The sequence below is a fragment of the Phyllostomus discolor genome, chromosome 1, assembly GCF_004126475.2.
Source record: "Phyllostomus discolor isolate MPI-MPIP mPhyDis1 chromosome 1, mPhyDis1.pri.v3, whole genome shotgun sequence".
NCBI lineage: Eukaryota > Metazoa > Chordata > Mammalia > Chiroptera > Phyllostomidae > Phyllostomus > Phyllostomus discolor.
The window spans coordinates 194,601,252-194,628,961 of NC_040903.2; the positions used below are offsets into that span (position 1 = coordinate 194,601,252).

General features: G+C 39.5%; 1 protein-coding gene across 10 annotated transcripts in view; it reads left to right on the forward strand.

Moving 5' to 3' along the window:
• RGS6 (regulator of G protein signaling 6) overlaps nt 1–27,710 on the forward strand; it is a 499,587-nt gene that overhangs the window by 9,536 nt on the left and 462,341 nt on the right. For all 10 annotated transcript variants that reach the window (XM_036011726.1, XM_036011712.1, XM_036011731.1 and 7 more), the window contains exon 2: nt 15,960–16,063. In XM_036011726.1, the coding sequence (XP_035867619.1) occupies nt 15,980–16,063 (84 nt within the window). In that variant the 5' untranslated portion in view covers nt 15,960–15,979. The remainder of the gene's footprint in view (nt 1–15,959; nt 16,064–27,710) is intronic.

Sequence of the window (27,710 nt, forward strand, 5' to 3'; positions counted from 1 at the left end):
GCCCAGTGTATTTTTCTCTTAAGCTGCTATGTAAATGCTACTGTGTACAGATTTCAAACCAAGGAGGATGATGCCATTTTAATATTTTGCAGGCCATGTGTCCTAAAACAAAGACTGATTCAGCAGCTGGTCAAAACCAAAAGTACACATTCACAAAGAATAAGCATATTTATTGTATTTTATATTTCTTTAGGAGAAGGCACTTTAACTTTCAGAATGGCAGGTAGTTTAAGGGCTTGGCTGCTAGTTTCTGCCCCTAGCCCCTAGGGGCATGTGACATTAGACAAAGAAGCTTCACGCCGCTGATCTCCATTCTCCCCTGGTGCAGAAGAGGGCTGAGGAACTGCGACTGCTTTGAAGGCATCACTGAAAGAGAGAGTGTTCCTGAAAATCTCTGATTAGTCAACTCTTAGTCTGGGGGTTGTGGGGAGAGTGCTGGGGGTTCCTACCCCAGGTCACCTGTTGGTCTGAGATCTCCATGCTCTTCCCTGCTCCCCACTCTGCTCATCCACATTGGTAGTAAGTCCAAAGAACTTCTCTTGATAACAATAATCAGACATGGCTGTTGTCAAGAAGTTTAAAATTATGTAGGGGGAAAAGATGGAGAAGCAGAACGTGGTAAGACAGGCACATAGGGATGGAATGAGGGAGGGGTTGCTTCCCACTGAGAGACTTCGAGGAAGAGGTTGAATGGATGAGTTGAACACTGGAGGGCCAATGGTTTCAGTGGCAAGAGTGTGCTTGAAGCACTTTAGTGTAAGTAATAGGACGGAGATAGGAAGAATTTTTAATACCTCCTACTGAGAGTTAGGTCCTTAGAAACCTTTCAGGCAGGAGAAGCCTGTGGATGAACTTAAAACTAAGGGGCAAACAGGGATAGGCGAAATGTATGTTGCAAGCAAACCTGTTTAATAAATGTTTACTGAAAGAAAAAAATGAGAAAACAAAATTGATTATGAGTGGCATTTACCTCACCTTATGTTGATAATAGAGGATGTGCCACAATGAATTCTAGTTACTTCTTACTGTTTTTCAGGATATCACTCCCCTGCAGTGAAATACTTTTGGTGGTTTGGTTATATTACAGTCAGTGCACAATTCCCATGCCCAAACGTTCAATGAATGCCTTTTAGACGTTCAGATGGAGAGGTTGACCACCAATGCCTGGCTTTTCCTATGGCTCAAGGGTGAGGTGGACAAATCTTGGGATATACTTTGTATAACTTTCTTGGCGTGACTGATGAGGAAGTTCTCAGGCATCTCACAGTAAGCACAAGGTATTTAGCTTCACATCAAAGTTCTTATAGATTCCAGATTTTCATTTCTTTGGCTTTCTTTAGTTTTCAAAAGCATCTCTGCAACAACCACTGTCCTTCCCTCCTATTTACCTTGCAACCCTCTCCTGCATTTAAACAATCTGTTTAATCCCCAGTTTCTTATATTTTCTACTTTTCCTTAATCAGAGCATCCAGTGGGCTCTCAAAAGTGTATTTGGAAGTAGGTTGGTTTAAGTTGCTTTGCTTACTGGGAATTCATGGTGGGGGAGAGTTTCCTGGGGTTGAGATTGGTTATGTTGTTAGTTATGTGAAAATGAACAGTGATTGACAAGACGAGAAATGCAAATTAGGGTCAGTTTACTGAGGGACTTAAGTGTCACATAAATGGTGATGATGATGGTGGTGGTGGTGGTGGTAGTGGTGGTGATTCAGGGCTTTCTTGTATATGGATTAAAAAACTGAACTAAAGCAAAATTCAAACCAACTCAAGCAGAAAGGAATTTATCTGACACATGTATCTGGGAATTCAAGCATGGCTGGATCCAGGGACTTAAATGATATCTCAGCACTCTTACTTGATACCTCATCATCTTGACTTCCCCCTTAACTAACACTAGAGAAACAGTATATGGTCATTAATATCTCCACTGTTACATCCTTTCAACACAGGGATGGGATGTTTTTTTATTACAGTGTCCTTATCTCAGTCTCTGAGAAGGACCCTGATTAGTCCTGATTAGAGTCAGATATCTACCTTGATCCGATTAGTGTATCCAGTGACACAGCATATTCTGTCCGGGATAGTTCACAATCCCATCGTTCCCTACCAATGGAGCAAATTTCATAGCAAAAAATAAGTGGTAACTGTGTCCATCTTCTAAACTGACTGAAGGACTTTGAGTTTTATTTGCTGGGCAGTGGAAAGTTATTAAGAATGAATATAGAATATTTCAACCACTCTGAAATATTTTATAAGAGTTGGAAGACTTTTATTATCCAAAATAAAGCTTTTGGATAATATGGGAATTCCTTCAGTGGTATTGTTTCTAATATCCTTTCACTTCTCTACCAGTTCTCTCATTCAGTGATTGTTGCTTCTGATTCGTGCACAACATCAGGGTGAGTGTATATAGTGGTAACAGACACAGTCTCCGGCTCCTCCGCCATCCCTGTGACCGTATGCCTACAATTGTATAATTTTTTGTATTGCTCTTTCTGAGATAGCTGAAGTGCCACCATGCAAACAAGAGATGCTGTATCCTTCTTCCAGAATATTTGCACTATTATCTTTTAAAACATAAAATTCTATTATACAACATATTTACAGGAAAGTACATGAATCATTACTTAATGAATTTTTTTATTTGAAAGATTTTATTTATTTATTTTTAGAGAGAGGGGAAGGGAAAGAGAAAGAGAGGGAGAGAACATCAATGTGTGGTTGCCTATCACACACCCCCTACTGGGGACCTGGCCTGCAACTCAGGCATGTGCCTTGACTGGGAATCAAACCACCTACCCTTTGGTTCACAGGCTGGCACTCAATCCACTGAGCCACACCAGCCAGGCCAGCTTAATGCATTTTAAATACTATATACATCCATTCTCTCAGAATATTACAATTCTGTCAGAAACTACCTCATGCACCTACCCAACAACTACACACTCCCTTTCTCCACTGTGACTACTAACCTGATTTCCATCACTGTATGTTCTCATTTTTGAAATATATGAAATACCTATGGAATTATATATATGTATATACTCCTTTTTGGATCTTTTTAAGCAAAGCATTGTTTGAGAGAGTCACCTATGTTGTGATGCATAGCAGCAGTTTATTCATTTTATTGCTGTATAGCAATCCACTTTGTGATACTTAACAAACTGTTTATTCATCTACTGTGGATAGGCATTTGGAACACTTCCAGTCAATTTAGGCTACTGTGAATAACATTGTGATAAACTTTTTTGTATGTGTTTTTGGTGCACATATAAATGCATTTTTGTTTTGCATTTATCAAGACTGGATGGCTGGGAAATGACGTACATATGTTCAAATTTAGTAGGTAGGTCCTTACAATGAGTTTTCCTAAGTGGTGTATCAATTTATACTCCTGTCATTAGTTGATGCATGTTTCAATTTCTCTACATATTTGTCAACACTTGGGATTGTCAGAATTTTCCATTTTAGCCATCATTGTGGGTGTATAGTAGTGTTTCATTGTGGTTTCAGTTTGCCCTAGTAACTGATGATTATGCAGCTGTTTAATATGTTTTTTGTCATTTTAATTTAATCTTTTGTAGTCCCTATTCATTTCCTTTTTTCAATTGGATTGTCTATCTTTTTCTTAGTGATTTGTAGGAATTTTATTTTTTAATACAAATATTTTTACCAGTCATGTATACTGAAAATAGCTTTTTCTATTCTGAGGTTTGACATTGGACTTTCTTTTGAAGAATGGATATTACTTTTAATTTAACTCAACTTATCTGCCTCTTCCTTTATAGTTATTTTTCTCTGTGCCTGCTTAAGAAATTTTTGCCTACCCCAAGGCCATGAAGTTTTTCTTCTAATTTTCAGAAACCCTTTTTTTATTTGCATTTTATCTTTAGGTAAATGAATTCACCTGAGGTTGATTTTTTATCTATGGCACAAAGAGGAGATCCATATTTATTTTATTCTCACACATGTACAATTAACCCAGCATTACTTATTGAAAAATCTCTTCCTATCTACTGTTTTGAAATGTCACCTTTGTTATAAATCAGGTGATTATTTATACATGGGTCTCTCTCTGCTTTCTAGCCCCTTTCATTGTTCAATTTGCCTATTCTTATACTGATGCCACACTGTCTTAATTAATATAGCTTAATAATGTCTTGACATCCAGTGTATGTCCTCCAGCTATGTTCTTATTTAAGAATAGCTTCATTATTCTTAGTCCTTTGCTTATTATATAAATTTTAAAATTATCTTTTGGTGGGATTTTGATTGGGACTGCATTAAGTCTCTAGCCCAAATTAATGTCTTTAGAATGTTGATTATTTCCATTCATTAATATGCTATATCACTTCATGTATTTAGATCTTTCATTTCTGTTAGTGCTTTGTATTACTGTATGTTCCAAAGGTATTGTGTGCCTTTATTGAGATATATTTCTAGTATTTAAAGTTATTTTATACTATTACAAATGACATCTTTTAAAAACATCATTTCCAGTGGTTTGTAGTGGGTGTATACAATCAATTTTTATATATTGACCTTATATCTAGTGATTCTGCTAAATACACTTATTAATTCTAATAGCTCCATGTCGGTCATTATGGATTTTCCATGTATACAATCAAATTACCAGCAAAACAGTGTTTGCTTTTTCCTTTGCAATAATTATGCCTTTTATTTCATTTTCTTGCATGTTGTATTGGCCAAGGCCTCTAATATAATGGTGAATAGAAGTAGTCATAGTGAGCACCCTTGTCTCGTCCCTAATCTCAGTGGGAAAGTTCTCCAAGTGTGACTATTAAATATTATGGTTGCTGTGTTTTATACATACCCTTTGTCAGATTAAGCAGTTCTCTTACATTCAAAATTTACTAATATTTTCATAAACACACGTTGAATTTGATCAAATGGTTAAAGCGATACTTGCATGGGATGTCTGGCTCACATCCTTTTTCCTCCTTTTCTCCTGGATCTTGGTCCCATGCGTACTCATTGCCGAAGGAGCTCTCTTTTTAGAACTTTATCAAACTTTTCTAGTTCTTGAGGGCTGTTCTGTTGTAAGTTGGACCCTCATTGCAGGAAGTGGTACATTCTAATCATATACATTTGTCTTCCATCTACATAATATGAGTAAAACAGTAACAAAGGACCCTCAGACCTATTCAATGGTTATTTTTTTTACCTATATTGCTTGTGCCTGATGACCTTTATGAATACATTTTTCGTTGTCGTCTGCTGTCTCCAGCAGAGGAAAAGCCTGCTGTTGCTGCTCCACGGGTGTGCCTCATGGATCATAGAGGAGACGCACTGGCATTTAAATGCCTAGGGTTGGTGGGGAAAGATACTGTTTTTACCCGTTCTTTTAAAAATGAAGACAGAAAACAACAAAATTCCAAGGAGTAAAACAGACATTCTTTTTTAAAAAGCCGAGAGGAGCGCCTTTCTTCGTGGGTCCCCTGGGAACACGTCATCCTCTTCATCTCTTAGTCATGCCGGTCTCGTGTATAAAACCCGGCAGAGCTTCTCTGTCACTCCTACATCTTCTCTGGCAGTTGCAAGCTTTCATGTAAAAGGGGAGAATAATAAAATGTTAGTTCTGCAGTCCCTAGAGCCAGTAGTACTAGTAGTATTAGGCAGTATCATCTTTGAACCCATACTTACAAAATGTAAGTTCTCTCATGTGAGAGGAGAGGCATCGAGGATCTCAAGACCCACATCCTAATTCTGGTGCTATTACTAACTAGCAAGGTGACATTCGAGTGGCACTCCATCTCTTCAGGCCTTAGTGTTATCCTCTGAAAAATTAAGTGATTGGGCTTGTGCCAGAAACACAGGATCATTTTTTAAACATATTTATGCCTTCATTTTCACAGAACCTTTTATGTAAAGGACGAAATAGTAAATATTTTGAGCTCTTTGGGCCATATGGTCTCTGCTACAACCATACAACTCTGCTGTTATAGCATGAAAGCAGTCCTAGACAGTGAGCAAACAAATAGGGGTTTATTTATAAAACTTTACGGACACAGAAATTTGACTTTTACACAGTTTTCATGTGTTATAAACACTTTTCTTCTTTCAGCTTTTTTCAACAACTTAAAAATGTAAAGACATTCTTAGCTCATAGGTCACACAAAAGCAGGCAGCAGGCTGGGTTTGTCTCTCAGGCTGTAGCTTGGGACCCTGAGCTAATGATGGCCAGGAGTGATTCGGGAACTCTGTGTTAGACATTGATATAGACATTTTTAAAGATATTATTTTTCTTTCCCATGAACATCGCCCAAAAGAGTCTTACTGCTTTCTCTTAGATTAATTAAGAAATAGTAAATAAGAGCTTTTGTTTTTCCTTTGTTTCTTCCTTGATGCTTGTTCTGCCTTTTTGTAGACCCAAGTTTCTGTCCTGTATAAACGAAATCCTGCCTGAAGAACTTCTTTTAGCATTTCTTGCAGGGCAGGCAGGGCAAATTTGTTAGTGAACTTGCTCAGCTTTTGTTTGTCTGAGAAAGTTATTATTTTTCCTTCACCTTTGAAGGATAATTTCACTAGATACAGAATTCTAGGCTTGTGGGTTTCTCTTTCAATATTTCAAGTATTTCATTCCACTTTCCCTCTGGTTTCTTTCAAGATTTTCTCTTTGTCTTTGATTTTCTGCAGTGTTTTTTTTTCTTTCTTTTTTTTAACCCTGATCAGTGTGCTCTGATCTGCCTGGATCTGTGGTTGGTGTATGCCACTCACTTTCCAAAGCTGTCAGTCATTATTCCTTCGAATAAGTCTTTTACTGCTTTTTCTGTTTCTTTTCCTGCTATTCGAATTACACTTAGATTAGTTACATCTTTGATATTGTACCATAATCTTGGATGTTCTGTCCCATGTTTCAAAAATTCTTTTTCTCTCTCATTTGTGAAGTTGATATATTGAACTTCATTAAAATTCACTGATTCCTTGGCCATTTTGAGTCTGCCAGTGAGCATTCTTAATTGGTCACAGTGTTTTTGACTTTTAGCATTTCCTTTTTAAGGATTTCTTTTAAAAAGTTTCTGTCTCTCTGTTTTAATTACCATCTACTTTTCCCATTATAGCCTTTAACATATTTAATCACAGTTATTTTGGATTTCCTTTCTCTCTTTTTTAAATCTTCACCTAAGGATATATTTATTGATAGAGAGACAGAGAGAGAAAGAGAGAGAGAGGGAGAGAAAGGGAGAAAGAGAAAGAAAAACATCAATGTGAGAGAGAAATATTGATGTGAGAGAAACATCAGTCAGTTGCCTCCCATATGTACCCCAGTCATGGACTAGGAATCGAACCTGCAACCTAGGTATGTGCCCTGACCAGGAATCAAACCCACAACCTTAGTGTATGGAATGAGGCTCCAACAAACTGAGCCACCTGGCCACTGAATTTCCTTTCTGATAATTTCAACACCTGTGTCCTATCTGGTTCTGATGACTGCATAAAAGCCAAACATGATGTTTCGGATAGTAGGAGCTGAGATAACGAGGCCTTTAGTGCAGGCTTTTATTTAATTTGTCTAGGAATTGGGCTGTGTTTAATGTTTGCTGTTGCTGTAGGTGCCAGAAGCTTAAAATTCCCCTGTTTTCGTCTCCTCTCTTGACTTTAGTTTCCTAAGTACTCCTCAGAGAGTTTGTGTTTTGGAGGTCTTTTATTAACTCACTGTGTTATACTAGAGCCCCATTGGTGTGGTGGTGGTAGGAGAATTGTGCTATAACCTCCCAATGAAGAGCAAAAGTGGAGCAACTTTTCTTTCGTAAATGCAACAACACTTCCTCCACTGCAACAGGAGGGAAGGCCAAGAACAGGGTGGTTTAGGTGAGGGCGTCCCAGGACGAGAGACTTGCCTTCCGCTGGCTCCCATTTCTTCAGTGAAGTTTGAAGTGACCCCATTAACTGAGACTGTGTGCAAAGTTTGAACAAGCACAAGATGTGAGATAACCAGTTCAGAAAAGGAGATCAGACTTGGTAGGAAAACATTTTAGATTTGGTGGGCAGTATTGATGAACTCATTCAAAGTTTGTGCTCATGAATTTAAAATACCACTAGTCAGACTGGTTGTGTTATTTTCTTCTTACCCCCATCTCACCCCACCCCACTGCAAAGTGTTCAAGTGCTTGGATGTGAACTTGGGTATTCAAGTACCGTGTTGGTGTTGTATGGTTCCGTCGATGCTGGAGATCTGCTGGTAGACATGACACAGAAAGGGGGAGGTGGGGGGGAGAGTGTTTGCCAGGGAGCGAGTGAGTGATTGACCATAATGAGCCAGTGAGAGAAGAAAAAAATTTAAAAAGTTATAGGTTGACTGTCTAAATTTGAAGAGTGTTTGCAGTGAATGTAGAATAACTGAGCTGTGAAGTGGGGAGGGGGATAGGGTAGAGGACCTGGGGTGGGACAGGCACTGGTGATGATAAGGTTCAGCACGTGCCCATGTGAGGCGGTGGCTGGGGAGGGGGCATGAAGGAAAAGTGCTCAGGTGAGGAAATAAAAAGGATGGAGAAACCAGACTTTCAGTTAGGTCTTTGATTCTGGTGTTACAGCCCCTGAGGTTGATTAAGAAAATAGACTAAACCTCTGAGAACCGGCACCAGAACCCTGTCTTCAGGGAATGAAAGGGCAAAGCAGGAGGGAGGTGGGACGCAGCAGTGACCATGGGTAGAAAGGGGTGTAGTCTGGTGATCTGAGTGTCATAAGAGCTGGGATCTGAGTAGGAGGATGGGAAGAAAATAATTTAAAATAACAATGGACAGCTGGGAGGATGCTTAACTTTCCTTCCTAGTCTTGAGATACATGGGGTGAGAACAGAGGTCTGCAGGGGCATGAGTTTGGGTGAAGCCAGTTTTCCATGAAGGTCACAGAAGGTTAAAGTTCAAAGAGAAGGTAGAAGGCCATAGTGGGCATACTGTGTACAAAAGAAGAGTGCAAATGGCAGGAGGAGTCAGTGGGGAGCTGGCAGGGTCTGAGGGTGGCCAGCAGTGTGGAGTGCAGAGCCCTGGTCAGAGGAGCTGCCTGGGTGCACCTGGACTTCGAGCAGCGATTGTGTTCACAGGACTGGGAGGTGCATCACATGGCCAAGCTCATCCTGGTATGTGGAAGACTTTCTCCTTCTCACTCCCAGCTTAGTTTTTAGGATTACTGTTTAATATGGTGGATGCAAAAATATTTTTCTTTAAAAGTGGCTTTGATGGATTAGTTTGTTTAGGCTGTCAAGCAGCTGTTGGCAACCCAGAGAGGATTGTGTTTATTTACATGTCTTAAGATAGGCTTGGTATGGGAAAGTCAATTTCACTGATGCACTAGGAGTTAGAAAGAAATTAGTGGGAATTAGTAGACAGGAATTAGTAGGTCCATGAACTAGTTGAGGACCTACTGTGTAATAGTTGTACTATGTACCAGTAGTACCTACTACTAAGGACTTTATATATAGTATATAGGTGCTAAGCATTTTACATTTAATATATACTTAAATTTTGTATAGTTACACAATTTTGTTTTAAATCCTTTATATAGATTATTTTACTGGAAACCAAGACCTACACATTGCAAAGTCTGTGGGCACTGGAGGCAGCCCTGAGTTTGAATTTTAGTTTCCTGACTAACAAGCTGTGTTACCTTGAGCAAGTTACCCATGCTCTGAAGCCTCAATTTTCTCATCTGTAGAGTAGGAATAATAACATCCACTTGTTGCAGTTGCCATGAAGCACTGCCCAGGTGATGCTGACGAGTAGGCAAGGCTGAGAACCATTGATATAAATGAGCATAGCGGTAAGTGGCTCATGGTCTCACAGCACCAAAATAGAATGGCCAGGAGTGAGAGCCAGTTCTTTGATACCATGACCCTTGCTTTATCCATTACATTGAATTTTTGCCTAAATGCAGTAGAATTTAAAGGAGCCCCACCTCAGCATGGCTGCAACCTGGGACTGGAGGGAGGGATCAGGTGAAGAGAAGGCAGGCTCCATGGAATCTAGGTCAGTGGTTCCCAAAGTTGCCCGTGCTTCCAGATCACCTGGGGAACATTGAAATCATAAATCTCTAGGGACCATGCTAGGCTAACTGGATTAGGATTTCTGGAGCATGGGAACCAGGAACACGTACCTTTAGAATCTCCCCCAGGTGGTTTTGAGGCTGCTAGTTTGGTTCAGGTCCTTGGATCAGCTTTTGGGAATTACTGAATTCTAACTGAAGTCCTGAAATGATCGAGCGATTATATCCCAGTAAAACACTGGGTGCCTGGCATTGCCACCAAAATTAGCCCTTGGGGGTTGAATGTGGTCACCTTGCTTTAAGATCTTTGGTGCATTACCTGAAACACTCAATCTGTCATTGAACATGTGAACTATGAATATATAGAAAATGTCAAGTTGGCAGTCTCTGCTATAACAGGAAGAGTTATTTGTTCTTTATAGCTGTTTTCTTCCTTCTTCCCCCTTGAGGTTCCTGCCCACTCAGTTAGATTAGAACTATATCAACAAGCTTGTACTACTGAGCTAGCACGCATATTATAAATTTTTCTTCTGAAGTGCTTAACATTGTCAATGTCAGAAAAAAATCCACTGAGTTTTCATGGGCTGAGGCAAATGATGTGAATTTGATGTATATGGGGGAGAGGAAATAACATCAACAGAATTCTTATTCGGCAGCATAAATATTCAGACTGTATTACAGTCAGCAGTTGATTACCTCTCCTACAAGATATTTCCTTGAATAGAGTTTTGAGGGCTGGGCACTAAGAGCAGTAGGAGTGACATCTTAAGGCTCTTAGCTGCATGTGACAATGATTTTAATGGCATTGTAGTATAATTATAGTGGTTTACCTCTTAGTCGAGCATCAGGATTACCTGAGGAGCTTACCTGTTGGCTTCATCTCGTGTGTACCCAGTCAGAATCCCTGAGAGTGGGGGAAGGCCTTCTCCATGGTGCACATGGCCCGGGAATTTCACTTGGCCAAACACTGGCAGAGAGCAAGACTGCTGGTCCATTTCTACATTCATTTATTGCTAGAGAATTTATGTGGCTTATTTTATTATCCCTTCAAAAGCAGCCCTGCAAAGGAGAGGGTTCTCGTCTTCCAGGTGAAGAGCTGGAAGTTTCTACTTGGTGCGGCCTTGGCGTTACCAGAGCTGAGATGCAGTTCCCAGTTTGACTGCAAAGTCCCTTCCTTTCCCACATCGTTGGGTCTTTCCTACCTGCTCTGCTCAGCATTGCCGTCTGTTGGGCCCTACCTAGGCTTTGATTGCTGTGGAGAGGCTGTCATTACAAAGGAAAACACCTGGCATATTTAGCACTGTGAGCCACAAATGCAGTAGAAGTTTGGAGTAAATTGCAGCCCTGACTTTCAAAAGATTTATTAATCAGAGTTTGAGTCAGAGATGCTCAATTGTTCTGTTATTCAAAGGGTCTCGCCTCACCACACTTCCTACCCTCCCACACATTCCTTCTCACCTAAACTGCTCATGGGTTCCAAACATGGATTCCAGAGCTCAGAGCAGAGCCACATCAGTAAACCCTGGGGAAAACCTTCATGTGCAATTCCGTACACAGGTCTTTGTTGAGATAGAGCCCTCTTTGTTGGGCAGTCCTAATGCCTCATTATCTAGATGAATGTTCCACAAGGAGTATGCTTGTATCTTGGTAGAATCTTATCAGTTCCATCATTTATTCAAAAATATTTGAGTACCAACTGTGTTCCGGGCCCTGTTCTAGGTGCCAGCAATAGCGGGCGAACCCCACCAGCAAAGATCCTGCCCAGGCAGAATTGGCTTGCTGGTGGAGGAGACCCCCGATGAAGAGGTAAACAAAGTAATGAATCCAGAGGGGCGGGAATCCCTGCTATTTCACTCCCCACGTTTGGCTGTTCTCCTGTTTAATGTCCTTGAGATCAGATCATTCCCATTTTTTTCTTGAGTGTCCACTTGTGGGTCTTCAGATGTCCACGCCTGTGTTGTCATCTAGGCTCAAGTGTCCTCTTCTGCCTCCCCCAGACTTATGTTGGTCCTTCTGCTCTGACCTCAGTTGCCCCCTCCTCCTGTTCTGTGTTGTCATAACTGAACACCATACATTATTACAATGTCCTGCTTTTGTGGACATGTCTGTCACCCCTCCTGGACTCTGGACACTTTAATGAGAGTGTCTGTGTCTGATTTATCTTTATATCTCCAGGGCCTAGCATGGAGTCTCTAGAGTGGATGCTGTTTGCTCCAAGAACAAGTGTTGAGTCCTATGGCACCTAGTGGTGGGTGGTGGTATTACAGGAGTTGCTTCTAGGGGAGGAATGCTAAGTCTGGGCGGGAAAGCTTAACCCCAGTTCTGTGGTTTTTTGCGAAGTTCTGCATGAGCACTGTCATGAATAGAGGCATTGGGCTAGGATGTAGGCAGTGATGATGGAAGAGAGATGGCATGGAATATTCTGGCGAGTCTTTGAAGGAAATTTAAAAGTTTGACGTTCTGAGCTCTCGGTCAGAACTGGAGGGAATGCTAGTGGTGGTGAGTTTTATAGCTAGCATCCAGTTGGGGTGCAGGGAAGCTGTGGCTTGACTGGGTTCCAACAGGTATTTAGTTGCTGAGCAGGTGGGGGGACCAGGCCTTCTGGTCCAGAAGGCTTTCTGCTATGTGGGGACCAAGGTTTGTGACAGATAAGGAAACCAAGGCACCGAGAGGGGAAGTAACTTGCCCAGGATCTCTCAGCTGGTGAGCAGTGGAGCCGGAATCCAGATGCAGATCTGCCTGGTGACAGAGGCCAGCTTGTAACCACTACACTAGCTTGTCTTTTCTTGGAGGTTATGAAATGCACGTCTTAACACATTTGCAGTTTTCCTCTTCTGTTAGCTGTACGCCATTATAGGAAAAGAATATTAACATGTTTCCTTTCCATTGGAATGTAGTTATGTGTCTTCAGAAAAACACTCACATTCTTTAGTCATTAAAACCAAAGTCCCTGACTTATTTACCATGTGTATATACATGCAGGGCACATAAATAAAATGAAGGTTTTGTTTTTCTCTACCACTAAATTTAAAATACTATTTCTATGGCATGTCATTTAAAAAGTAAATATTTTATACTATATTGTAATGAATGAAAATCTACTCTTTTAATGTCATGTACACCAGCTTTGTTGTTAATGAATTTATTCAGAATGTCTTTACCTAGGTAGGTTTTGCATCCTGTTCTCCCTAACAACTGCTGACATAGGGTTAGAAAGTGTTTTAGAAATGATTCTTTCTAGACACAGAAAAAGTAAATGACTTGCTTGAGTTTCAAAGTGAGTAGACGGAGGAATCGAAAATAGAAGCTTGTCTACTGCCTTCTAGACTCACTGAAATTCCTGGCTGCATTCGCATAGTGGTCCGAAGTCCAGATCCCAGGACGTCAGCCTGTTTTACGCACAGCCGTGCTCCTGTTGGGGGCAGGGAGGAGCGTCGGGCACAGGCAAAGGGAGCATTGACATGATTGTTTCTAGGTCACTTCCAACCTTGCCGCTATAGCACAGTTTTCTAGGTGGAAGATAATATACTCATTAAAGTGGAAGTGCTCATTTTAAAATAAAGCAATAGGAGCTCAGAATGCCTCTGTGACATAGACAAATGAGCATACATAAGTGGACTCAATTTTTGTTTTTCATGCACAGTCATATTCTATTTAAGGCAAAGGAGTAGGTTATTTATGAATAAAACAGTGTGTTATTCATTTAACTTTAAAAGCCACTGATTAGAATAATAATCACTGTATTCATAGAGTTACTGATATCGCCATGAGTAGAGATAATAGAATGATGCTCTTTATCACTTCATGTAATCTAGCTTTTAAAACGCACCCTAATTCATAAATGACGATGAAAGCAAACAGCAGTATACAAATGGGATACTTTGGGTAATTAAATAAATTACAAATTCCCATCTCTTCCTCATTATTTGCCCAAACTTATTTTTATGGAATGACCTTTGGTACCAACTCATTTTATAATAAAATGTTTCCTGAGTTTTTAAAAAAAAATTGTTATGGCCTTTTCTGTCAAGTATGGTATTTATAAAAGTTTCTTTGATGAAAAGCCTGTGAATTTTGTGCAAATAATGCAAGCAGGTTCTTAGATTAGTGATAACATTTGTATAGGACTTTTATAGCTTTATATGATACTTTTACTTTCAGTTTATTTAACTCTTACCTGTGAGCAGTCAGTAAAATTCACATTTTCCTGATGAAAGCAGTGTAGAGAAAGGTGCCATGGCATGTTTCTGGGTACATAGCAAGTGTTCAACATATATATTTTAAAATAAAGTTAACATAGGGAACACAATATCCAACAGGTTATTTAAGTTGCCTGAGGTCGCCCAGCAAATATATTGTCATACCAAGAACTGAACTGGCTTCTTTACTTGAAAATTCCATACGTTTTCATTGCCTCACTGCTATCTTTTCAGGCATTTTAACAGGTCAAATTAAAAAGGATCATTTTTCTTAATTGAGGTGAAATTCATAAATGCGTGAGTTTTTATTTGGAATCATAGTAGCCTCTCTTCTGTCATGACTGTCTTTATCATAGCTCATCTCCTGTGTTCCTAACAACACTCATCAACTTAACTGTTTTAAATCACACATTTCAGAGCACTTAGTACATTCACAGCGTTCTCCATAACCATCACCTCTATTGAGCTGAAATATGTTTTGATCATCCGCAAAGGAGACCCCATCTCCATTAAGCAGTATCCCCAATGTCTTCTCTCCCCAGCTGCTTGTAACTAAAAATCTGCTGTCTGTCTCTACAGATTTCTCTATCCTAGATATTTTGTGTCAATGGAATCCTACAATATATCCCTCTGTCTTAGTCCACTCAGGCTGCTGTAATGGAATACCATAGACTGAGCATCTTGTAAACTACAGAAATTTATTTCTCACTATTCTAGAGGCTGGAATGTTCAAGACCAAGACTTGGGCAGATTTGGTGTCTTGTGAGGGCCTGCTTCCTGGTTCATAAATGGCTTGCTCACTCGTAAAACTTCTCTCTGGGGTCTCTTTTGTGAGGACACTAATCACTTCCCAAAGCTACCTCCTAAATACCATTACATTAGGGGTTAGGATTTTAACATGTGAATTTTGAGGGGACATAAACATTCAGCCCATTGCAATGATCTTTTGTCTCTAGCTCCTTTTATTTAGCATAGTGATTTCAGGATTAATCTATGTTGTAGCAGGTGTCAGTGATTTATTATTTTTTTGTGACTGAATTACATTCCATTGTAGGGATAGGCCATATTGAGTTTATCCATTTGTCAGTTGATGGACATTGAGCTATTTCCATATTTTGGCAATTGTGAATGGTGCTACTGTCGGCAGTCATGCAAGTATTTGTTTGGATACCTAGTTTCAGTTCTTAGGAGTGGAATTGCCAGGTTATATGACAGTTCTGTTTAACTTTGTGAGGAACCACCAAAGGTTTTCCATTTCCTACCAATAATGTACAAGGGCACCAATTTACCCACGTCTTTTTCAATGCTTGTTATTTGAGGTTTTGCTTTTATTACTATAACCTTCCTAGTGGGTATCAAGTGGGTATCTCTTTGTGGTTTTGATTTGCATTTCCCTGATAAAATATTCATATTTAATGCATAGAATTAATCATAAGATGAGCTTTGGTACAAAGTAAACTCAGCCTCAGAATGAATGGTTTTATGTGTCTTCAGGAGATTACTTAAAACTGGAGTGCACAATTCTGGGCTGAAAAATAAAGAACACATTGCTTCAGGATTAAAAGGATGTATGTAGACCATAAGACCACAGTCATCCCCTAATTTTTAAAAAAATGCTGTTTAAACTGATGAGGCAAAATAAGAAATTACATCACATTTTATTTTCATGCCACCTCCCAAAAGATACTTAGATCTTTGCATTGCAGAGTTTTCTTTATATAATCTTGCATGTCTTAATGGCCTATTCATTTATTTTTGCAGTGTGAGTGAAGGCATCCAGGATGGCTCAGGGATCCGGGGATCAAAGAGCAGCGGGGACTGCTGACCCAGAGGACAGCTCTCCAAACATGATAGTCTACCGCAAAGTAAGGCACCTGGTTCAATGCCGCAGCGCCGCCTGTGTGCGTGCGTGTTCTGTGCAGGGCTGACTGATGGGTGGCAGCTCAACAGACCTTTCTGCCTGCACTGCCTGGGCTGATAAACAACAGCATTTTCTTCTCATGTCCTCTGGTTCTCTGATTCCAAAATTCAAGGAAGTTAGTTTTATTCATACTTGGTATTGAATACTTGGAAAAACATTATGTGATTTTTTTTTTAAACTCAAAGATCACCTAAGCAATACAGATGGAGATATATTCTCCTTTGGTATAAAGGCCTTACTGTAGCATTTATTAATTGGATGTTCTTCAAGCTCATACTATGTGAGAGAATTGGTCTAGATGCTATGGGAGATACAGAGGTTTATTTGTATTAAATGTTTACAGTTGGTGAGAGATATAAAATATACACAGGTAACTGTAATATATTCTAAGTGTTCATTTCCACAAGAGAAGTGCAGGTAGGTTGTTATATAATCTTAGAGGAGGGAGTGATTACTTCCAGCCTCAGAAGTCAGGGACTGGCTTGTGGAGGAGTGGTCTTTGAACTCAGTTTTAAAGGATGGATAAGATTGCTTATATGGAAAAAACATTCCAGGTGGTGAGATGCATTCTACAAAGGCAAATAGCTGGAGAAAATGAGCAGCAACCGGAACTGGATAGCTTGCATGTAGGGTGAATTGGTAGAAGTAAATGGAGGCAGGATTCTGGGAAGAGAGGCTGGATGGAGCCAGGTTTTAGAGTGCGAAATCACGGGGAATTTAATCATGGAGAACTTCTATGCTGGGAGTTGTAAGATCAACATCTCTTTGGGATTATGAGTCTCGCCCCCATGTGGCAAATGCATTGTTATCAGGGTAGATTGGAAGCTCCAGGAGGGATATTTCCGTGTCTGTGAGAAAGGTAAGGAGGACACTAATCTAGCAGGGGACAGGCCCTGCAGAATTGAGCAGGACTGAGCAGAGGGACTCAAGAGTCTGAGTTAAAAATGACTTGGAAACCAAGTGGATACGGAATTAGGAAGCAAATAGAGAATCAAAGATGACTGGGTTTTTTGACCTTGGGTTATAGAAAGACATTGATGTTATTAATTAATTCAAATAGAGATGTTTGGAAGAATATATTTTAAAGGAAGGAAATATGGCACACAACTTTTATTTATGCACAATACTGAATTTAAGGAAATAACTGTGTCTTCTTATATAACTTTTCAATGCTTGGCTGTGAAAATTTAAACTAACTGTATTACACATTAAGGAAAATGAATAAATGTTCATTCATTTTACTAAATATTGGACTTGTCTGCTGGGTTCTGTGGATTCCGTGTGACTCTGTGTTCAATCTCTGTTAATCATATGGGCAGTGTTGAACTAGATATTTCTGGATGATCAGTATGATGAATTTCTCTCTTTTCTGCATAAAAATAGAACTCTCAAACTATTTCTGCTTTGAGTATCAAATTCCTTAATTTGCTTTGCAAGAGAATGCTTTGATGATCTGTTTCTAAGAGAGATGCTTATTAAGTTGTGGTAAAGAAAAAAATAGTTTAATGGGGCTAGCTAATTAGTGAGTCATATAGAATAATAGACTTTTGTTCATCATTACCTTCTTAATCCATCTCAGACTGGGAGACCCCATGCCTGGCCTGTAGAAACATGAGGTTTGGAGTTGGATCAAGGATAAAGCTGCAACTCTGCCACTTCTACAGGTGTGACCTTGAGTCACTCGTTCAACTTCCGTCAGCCTCAGTTTCTTCATTTATAAAAAAAGAAATATAACTCAGGAAGAGGGATAGTGCCTGTGGGGTTATTGTGAAGCTTTATTTAAATCAAGTAAGGCATCTTAGCTCCTGCTTGGCCTGGAGGTGGTCCGTAATGAATGCTGCTTCTTTTCTCTCTAGGCTTGTAGAGACAGTGACACTGGTGACGAAATACATTATAAAATGTATAAATGTTGATGCTGTTAATAAGTGGACTAAAGTATGTTCATACAGTGAGTTGCTTTTTTAAGACACAGGAAAACATTACAAATATATTTCATTTATTTAGGAGATTGCAAATCACTGTGTTATTAAAGGTTAATGTAAAGGTCAAACAATTCAAACACCTTTTCCCTGGAATCCTTGCTGTTATGCTGAAGGGGAAACTTTCTACAAGTTTGTGGGGACTTGATTTTTACTTTTTAGGGAGTAGTAGGGAACTCTTTGTTTGTTTATTTATTTAATTGAGAAATAAAGTTGTGAATTGCTATAGTTCTTTAGAGAAGTGACCACTAGTTATTTGTTTTTTATATTGAAAATGTATTTTGCTTCCTCATGACAAATTTGTGGGCAGGGGTATGCATGTGTTTGTTATTTGACATATTAGTTAATTGCTATAAAAGGGATATTGGATATGTTCAATCTATTAGAAAGAAGACACACTCATTGCCCAGTATGGGTGCAGGACTTGGAATCCTTTAAACCTAGGTCAGCTGACTTGCTTAAGCCATGGTTGTATCGGCAACAGAATATTCACCTAGTTTTATCTACTCTCAGAGCTGTAGAGTAGCTGTTGGCATGGCCAAGACGTACCTACTGCAAGACCCAATCCTCCAGGTGTAGTAAAGATCGATCCTTGAAACCACAGTCAATTCAAAACATTTTCTGTGGATGTCCTCTATGTAACAATTTATTCAATGTTGTGGCTATAAAACCAGACCTTTACTTGGAGGTCTGCAACAAAAATTTACACTTAAAACACTGTAAATAGTGATTTCATTTTTTATTTCATTTCTTCCTCTTGTTTGTTATTTCTTTCTCTTATCAGACATTTTCAGTGTGAAATGTTTGCTTGGACTGTGTTGTGTTGATTTAGATGCTGACATTTTAAAAGCCAAATCTAGAAAAAATGGAGCTTTTGGATAGACTTCCAAGTAATAAGCAGGATGATTATGTCCATAATGTTGTTGTGACTTTAAATGCCGTTTAGGGTGGTAACCTTCTGACATATGAGTAATAATGGGCGTATTTCCTAAGCTCACACATTTCAGAATACTTTCCATTTTCTTTTTATGTTTTCTATGTCACTAATTGTAAGAAGTCGTACTCTCCCAAGACATGATTTATTTATTGACTTGAACAGACTTTTTAATTTGGTTTTTCATCCTGCATATTCTCATTTCAGATTGGAGGTGTGTATGAAAAATGTATTGGCCCCATTAAAATCTATTTAAAAGAAAAGCTTAATTATTCATTAAGTTGCCTGGACCTGCTAACCTTCTTTGTATTCCTGGGTTCAAAAGATCCTTGGTCATTGAATTGCTCAATGTAGTGATGATATTTGAACCTGGCTATATATCAGATCATTTATAAAAATTATAAAAATGCTGATCCTTAAAGATATTTTTATTTGATAGAGCTGAGCTGTGTCCTAAGAATCTGAGTTTTAAAATGTTGGCATCTCCACAAAAATTTAAAACTTGAGCTGTATTATGACCCAGTGATTTCACTTTTATGAATATATTCAAAGAAAGCCAAGACACTAATTCAAAAGAATATATGCACCCTTATTTCATTGCAGCACTATTTACAATCGCCAAGATATGGAAGCAGCCCAAATGCCCACCAATAGATGAGTGGATAAAAAGCTTTGGTACATTTCCACAATGGAATACTACTCAGCCATAAAGAGGAAACAACACTTACCCTTTGGGACAGCATAGATGGACCTGGAGAACATTATGCTAAATAAAATAATTCAGTCAGAGATAGACAAGTGATTTCGCTCATATGTGGAATCTAGTGAACAAAATAAAATAACAAAATAGAAACAGACTCAGAGATAGAGAACAGACCAACAACCAACAAGGTGAAGGGATTAAGCAAACAAACAAACAAACAAACAAACAAAACAACCAAAACCAAACAAACCTCATAGACACACACACAAAATAAGTAAAATAAATGAAATGTTTTCAGGAGGATCTGATACCCAACTAAGTTTGAAACACACTTATTTTGTATCTTTGACAACATCCAGGTGGAGTATGCATAACAAAGAAATGGGAAAGTTGGTGTTTTGAAGTGGATTTTGGATTTCATAATTATTTGTACATTTCTCCAGATGTAAAAGAACCAGACTCTAGTCATAGAGTTAAAATTAGGGATTTTAATGTGTGTGTGTGTGGGGGGTGGGTAGGTTGGGCAGGGGAGAGCAATGGGGGAAAAATGGGGACAACTGTAATTGAACAACAATAAAAAATTTTTAAAAACACACAAAAAATTAGGGATTTTAGTAGCTTCATCTTAAAGACTTTCTAGTTAAGACCCTCAGTTTATAGGTGAGAAAACTAAAGTATGGAGAGGATGAGTAACTTGCTTAAAGTTGCTCAGCAGTTTCCCAGTGATTATGTCCAGGTAGCCTGCAGCCTACAAGCTGCCCCCACCCCACCCACCCATTAAAATCTTTTTTTACCACCATAGTGTCAACCGCAAACAACCATTACCACATTGTCGTGGCTCAACAGACATTGGTGAAATATTTTTAAATGTGTGAAAAATACTCTACAGCAGATCTTTTGTTCTTGTGTTTATTCTTGGAGAATTGACTTGGGTTAATGCTGAACATTTAATGCTTAAACCTTCATTCTTCTTGCTGGTCCTCTTTTTTCCTGTGTAAGGACTTTCTGAAATGTGTACTTTCTTTTATAACTGGAAAATTTTTTGAGTAGGTTACCTTCTGATTTTGTTTGGTTCCCTAGTGGTGTTAACAACGTCTCCTGACAAACTTCCATCTAGACTAGTAATTTGATTTGGTAGAACTCAGGGGTATTAGATGGTAGGTGGACAGAGAAAATTGTAGCTTCATGTGACCCGGGCTTGGGTCAGGAGGTGGAAGATGCCAGACAGGGAGCTAAGAGCCCTGGGTATGTTGTTCCAGCTCCTGTGTCTGTGGGGTCTCTGGATAGGGAACCTTCTGTTCTTGGTCTGTGTTTTATTCTGCCTTCTTCCTTTCCTCTTTCTTTTTCTCCTTCTCGATTATGCTACTTCTTACACACACACAGAAATAATATATTCAGTGCTCATGTAGGTGGAAAGAAGCATAATGCAATGAACCCTGTGCACTTATCATCCAATTAATAAAATGTGACTTCGACTTCATTTTCTCCTCTGTGAAGTGAGGGGCTTGGAGTAAACAATGTGCACATACCTTTCTGCAATGACTTCAGTTTTCATTCTGTAACTTTTTAATCTTTTAGAACTTGATACCTTCCCTGATGTCAGAACAATGTTGTGAGACTATGTGTATGTCCTTTGAACTTTTCTTTTGGAAAACATTTTAGACATTTCTAGGTGATCCGAATTGGATTAACATTAAACCTAATGTAATCAGACATCAGAAGAAGAAAAGGTATAGTTGTAATAACTTAACATTCAATAGTTGAAGTACCTTCTTGGCGGTGACGTGTCTGGTTTGCTAATTACACTTAAGATATTTGTTCGGTTACGATGTTGCAGCACTGATTTTATGGTAGAGAGCAGCAGCGATGTTTAAACAGCAGCACTGGATATTGTCGGTAACATATGGCGTCACGGATGGATTAGGAGTTTTACAGGAAGAAGAAAAAGCCAATATTCCTGGTTATCAAAGGGATTGTTAAATAGCATGCCATTGCTAGTTTCTGTTTATTAACACCTTTTCTGCTAGAATTTGGATCTTACCTTTGTGCTGCTCTGGGACCCCAAAGGTCACTTTTCCCTAATGATCCAGGACCCTTGAAGTCCTGGACAGAAAATGGGTTAGGCCTACTTCCAGAAAGTAAACATAGCACTATTTTAGTTATGCAGGCCCTGGTGTGCACCAAGAAGAAAACAAATCTAGCTGGAAAGAGGCAAGGGTGGGGAGAAAGCTGGGAATAGGGTGTTATTCTGGAATTCATAAAAGGCAGTTGTAGAGGCCAGCATAGTTGAGTCAGGGAACCTGCAGATGCTGGTGCCCATGACATGATGAAAATTAGAAACTAGTCAGCAAATATATATTGTCATTTGTGTGTCAGATGCTGGAAGATGTCAGGAATGCATGATGAGGGCTATTCCCTGAATGAACCCACAGGCCAGTGGGGCAGAGATGGGTAACTAGATCATTGCAGTAATCGGCGAGGCCAGCTGAAGGGTCTGGGAGGAGATAGAAAGGTCATGCGGTCCATATCAAGAGAGAGAATGATGGTGTCATACAAGATATCCAGAGGATTTGGCACCTGCTTTAAAAATTCTTGAAATATCATTAGAATTAACCTGGCAGGGAAGGGGAGGAAAACTGAAGGAGGCAGAAGGACCAATGCACGGAAAGGGGCAGTGTTGTGATGTTTTAAACCAAGTTCTGGAAACTTTAAGCAGCTGTTCAAGAAGCTACATTTTTGGATGGAAGGGTTGAGAAATAGACCTGATGGGTAGATTAGGGACAGATCATGAAACCCTTATACATCATGCAAAGAGTTTAGAGGTTGTGCAGGTATCTTCCTTTTGTACCTCCACAACATTACTCAATTTCTGTACCTGCTGCTTGCATGTGGACACCTACCAGGCTTCAATGACCTCTGACTTTCAATCGAATTTGGCCAGTAGAAGCCTGGGGAGAGATGGGAGGGAGGAAGAAGAGCAAAGTCAGGGTATTTCTTCCCCTGACTCCTTGACGAGGTCTTGCACTGACTGTGTCCCTTGACTGAAGGTCATCGCTCCTCTTGAGACAGATACTCTCCTCTTGTGGGTCCTGACACCTGTTTTCTCCACTCATCCTATTAGGCCTTGAGGTTCAAGTTTCTATTAGTACTCTATCTATCTGTAGCAGTTTACCCCCAAATTTAGAGGCTTACACACATTTACATGTCATGGTTTCTTTGGGGCAGTAATCCTAGTGCGGATTAGGTGGGTCCTCTGGTTTAGGGTCTCTCATGAAGCCACGATCAAGATGTGGCCTGAGATTGCAGATTCATCTGAAGCAGATTCATCTGAAGTTGGGGAAAAGGTCCAATTTCAAGCTCACCATGTGGTTGTTGGCTGGATTCAGTTCCTCGAGTGCTGTTGGGAGGATGGCCTCAGTTCCTCACTGGCTGGTGGTCAAAGCCCACTCTCAGTTCCTTGCCACATGTGCCTCTCCCTAGGGCAGCTCACAACGAGCTTGTGTCATCAGAATGGGCCAGGGAGAGGAGCCAGAGGGGTGGGGACTGGTAATGGGAGTCTCACTATTTTATAACCTCATATTGGACACAGCATCTCATCCCTTCGTTAGGAGCAAGTCCATCACTAGGGGAAGGTTTCTGCAAGGACACGAGTACAGGAGGTAGGGTTCTCTGTGGGCCACTGAGAAGCCGTGGACCACACAGCTGTGCTTCCTCATGTCAGAGCTTCCTGAGTGCTCCCTTACAGTTCTCCTAAACCCTTTAGATGAAAGGACCTTTATACTTGGTCCTTAATGAAATAATTCTTCCTTGAATTGGCCTGTATTATGTGTGCCCTCTGTTTACTGATAAGGCTCAGACTCTTGCAGTTTCCCAACAGCAAAGGGTAGCCATTGAGACCCTGTTTTTCTTCATAAGGAAATTCTCCAGGAAAGGATTTGAAACAGACAAGCCATATGTTTAAGATGGAGAATAGGCTTGTGGAGGGATGGTGTAAGAGAAATGATGGGATTGTAGGCAGAGGATAGTTCAGTGATTTTACCACTAGTACATTAGTGGTAGTGTTTAGCACCAGCGGCCGTGGTTAATGTACAATAGAAGGGATGTGTTTGGCAGGTGGTTAAAAGGTACTAAAATCAACAGAATTTGGTTACTGATAAGGCATAGGGAGAATCTGAAGGTAATGAGAAGGAATGAGGAAGGGTCTTTTTACTAGGTTATACCTAGGAGCTGTTTGTTAAACGTCTCTTGGGATCAATGTGATTTTGAACCAGATTCTAACGATAGAATTCGATTGCCTGCCCCTCTTTTCCTTGTATGTAGATGAATCAAGAGTGTCATGGGAAGAGTGTGTAACTGGGCCAGGCTATCTGGGTATTTATTGTGGCTGCACCACTAGTTCACTTTTAGCTGCCCACAAGTTGTTTCTATGTTTCAAGGTTAAGTCCAGTTCTGCCATTTGCAAAGTGAGAGGTTAGCTGGGCTGGGTAATCTCAGAAGTACTTCCAGTTCTAACATTGTAGGTCCTTCATTAACTAAAGAAGTGAACATTTTTATTATCTGTTTATTCTTTCATAGCTCCCTTTGCTTATTTGCTTTCTTTATGTTTTTTTTTAAATAATTAACCTAAGCAAAGTTTTTTAAAACAGGTAACACAGTATGTTTAAAACAAGTGCATTTTGGTCTTGACCATTTAAGTTTTTCTTTTATTCTTTTCTTTTTTAACGTCAAATAAAATTTGCAAGACAAACTTTAAAGAGTGTGCTAGGTAACTAATTTAATTTTTCAACCTGCATTTTAAGATTCATTTCATTAAATATTTTGAAGGTTTTTTATTGCCGTAGGAAAAATTGTCATTTTCCTTTCCCCCAAGGATTGTCCTGGCCAGAGGAGCAACTCCGCATCGCATTATCTTGGTTGGCAGGACACAGGAGAGCGGGCACGCCCGAGCCCAGTGGTATCAGTGTCCACAGATGAGAGGGATGCTATTTTTAGTGGGGGGAGTAGCTCAGCGTGGTTTTATGGTGCATTTCCATGAGTATGACTTTCTAATTTGAAAAGCCTTTGGTGTTTTAAGGCTTCATTTCTTTCTTTTTTTTCACTTTATGTCAGAGTCTAAGATTTTACATTTTACAGACAGTTTATTACTCTAGCTACTGACACTCCTGTATCCATACACTACGGAGAACATGAACGGCCGCAGAGTAAATTCCCCATTCTCAGTAGTGTGAACAAGAAAAACTAAAAGCTAATAAAAACTAAAAGCCAATAGATATTGGTGACTGGACAATGGACATGTTAATATCACTGGGGATAGGAGTATTATATTTTAAAAATCTGTTAACTTGCCAATACAAATCAAAACTTGAAATGGACAAATGTTTTTGATTAGCATTTCTGCTTCTAAAAAGTTACCATGATAAGGGAATGAAAAAAATATGCAAAGGTAGAAATACAGGTATAAATATTCATCCACTCCAAAAGAATATTCATGCCTCTGTGGTGAGTGACATACAAAGATGGAAATAAATTGAGTATCTGTTGAAAGGGAATTAGCTAAGTAATTTTAGTGGGATAGGATTCATGTTTGAATGACCCCACAGTTAGGTTATTGGATTTCTGTGTTGGTGGACCTAACTGTCTTGGAAAGAAGATGGTTACTGACATCCTGATATATGGTCATCTTGAATATTGAAGAATGTTTATTTTAAGACCCTATAAGACTTTACCATTTTTGTTTTATAAAATTTTGTTTTAGCCCTGACCAGTGTGGCTCAGTTGGTTGGGCATCATCCTGCAAAGTGAAAGGTCACTGGTTTGATTCCCAGTCAGGGCACATACCTGGGTTGTGGATTTGGTCCCCACTCAGGGCACATACGATAGGCAATCAATTGATGTTTCTCTCTCACATTGATGTTTCTCTCCTTCTCTTTCTCCCTTCCCTTCCCTCTCCCTAAAAATAAATAAATAAAATCTTTAATGTTTTTTGTTTTATTTACTAAATATAATGGCTATATGTATTTACTAAAATTATTGTTTCATTGCTCTTTGTTATTTTCTGAATCTCTGTCCTTCCATCTAGTATCATTTTTCTTTTGTCTGAAGAGCTAAAAATTTTTAATAAGATTTTATTTATTTATTTTTAGACAGGGAGGAAGAGAGGGAGAAAGAGAGAGAGAAAAGCATCCATGTGTGGTTGCCTCTTCCTTGCCCCATCTTGGGGACCTGGCCTGTAACCCCAGCATGTGCCCTGACTGGGAATCTAACCAGCAACCTTTTGGTTCATGAGCTGGCACTCAATCCACTGACCCACCCCAACCAGGGACCCTTAGTATTTTCTTTAGTGCAGGTCTAATGGAGATAAATTCTCTTGGTTTATGTTTGTCTAAAAATGTCTTTGTTTCATCTTAAATTTTTGAAGGCTGTTTTTTCTAGATATAGAATTGTAGATTGCCAGTTATTTTCTTTCCATAACTTTTTTTCCCTTTTCCATTAGTCAGGCTGGGGCAGATCACCTTAATCTAATTAGGTACAGAGATTCTATGCAGCCAGATTTTAGTTCTTGTTAGGGCTAGCATATTTCTAGATCACCTTTACTCTCGGAAGTGAGCTCTTCTGGTCCCAACCAAAACCCTGGATGTTCACTCTATCTCCTTATTTTTGTCCCTTAAGCTCCATGAGTTGCAAAAGGAGCTGATCAGCTACTCAGTCATGCCTTTTGCTTAAGATTTTGGCACTGCTTTTAAGAGGAAAAGCAGCTCCAATTGCTAGCCTCACTTTCTTAGCTGTCTTTTTTCTTTCAGATCTTGGCCTCCAGATTCTTTGTCCCTTGATAGCCCTCTAATTCCTTCAAACATATATATATATATATATATATATATATATATATATATATATATATATAACACCGTTTTCAGCCTTTCTAGTTACTCTCAACAGGAAGGTTATTCTGAAACATTCAGTCAGCCATTGCTACAAGTAGAAAATCAGAACACTGGCTTCAAAAGAAGATGGATCTGTCTCTGTAGCCTCACTTTGCTCTTAAATTGTTTTAGGAAAGAGATTTCCTGAGTGGTTTATTGGTCTAGGATGGGGGTAGTGGCACAGATGAAGAAAGATGAGAGAAACTTTCAGTATATTTAGGAAGTGGAATTGACATGGGAGGTGACAGAGAAGGATTTGAGGCCGGTGACTGGAATTTGGGCCTGGGTAGCTGGGTGGGTGGTGGCACCAGTCACTGGGTAAGTAGTAGTAGCAGGGTGACACTCAAGTGTAATGTTACCATGGTATCAGAATGACGTTTGTGCACACCAACCTAGTTCTTCAGAACTCTAGAAAAGGGGAGTATATCAGGCAAATAACTCTGATATGAAATGGGCCTGAAAGTAAGCTTTACTAGAGGAAATCTTACCTGGCTCCACAGACCTGGAGAACAGTCAATATGACACTTATGAACAATACTCTGTTAGTTTCCTGGGGTTATTATAACAAATTACCACAAACTGTGTGGCTTAAAATAATAGAAGTTTATTTTATTATAGTTGAAGAAGCTAAATGTATGAAATCAAGGTATCAGCAGGGTCATGCACCCTTTCAATGCACTAAGGAAGAATCCTTCCTTGCTTCTTCCTAGCATCTTGTGTCTGTCACTTACTCTTGGTGTTCCTTGGCTTATGGCTGCAGCACTCCAGTCTTTGCTTCCACCCTCATGTGGCCTCCTGCTTCTGTAGTCATGTGGCCCCTTTTTCAAAAAAGAAATTAATTTATTGAATGCTTACTGCATACATTTTATCTTTATGAGCTCTTCCTCCAACTTTTAGGGTAGTATTATTATTCCACATATCCATTCAAATGTTTTGGACTGTAAGTTTTGGACCAATCTCAAAATGGCTCAGGCAATTGAAGACATGGCTCCCTCCACAACTAGAAGCCAAGAACATGGGGTGGTTGATCCAATTGCTCAACAGGCTCATCAAGG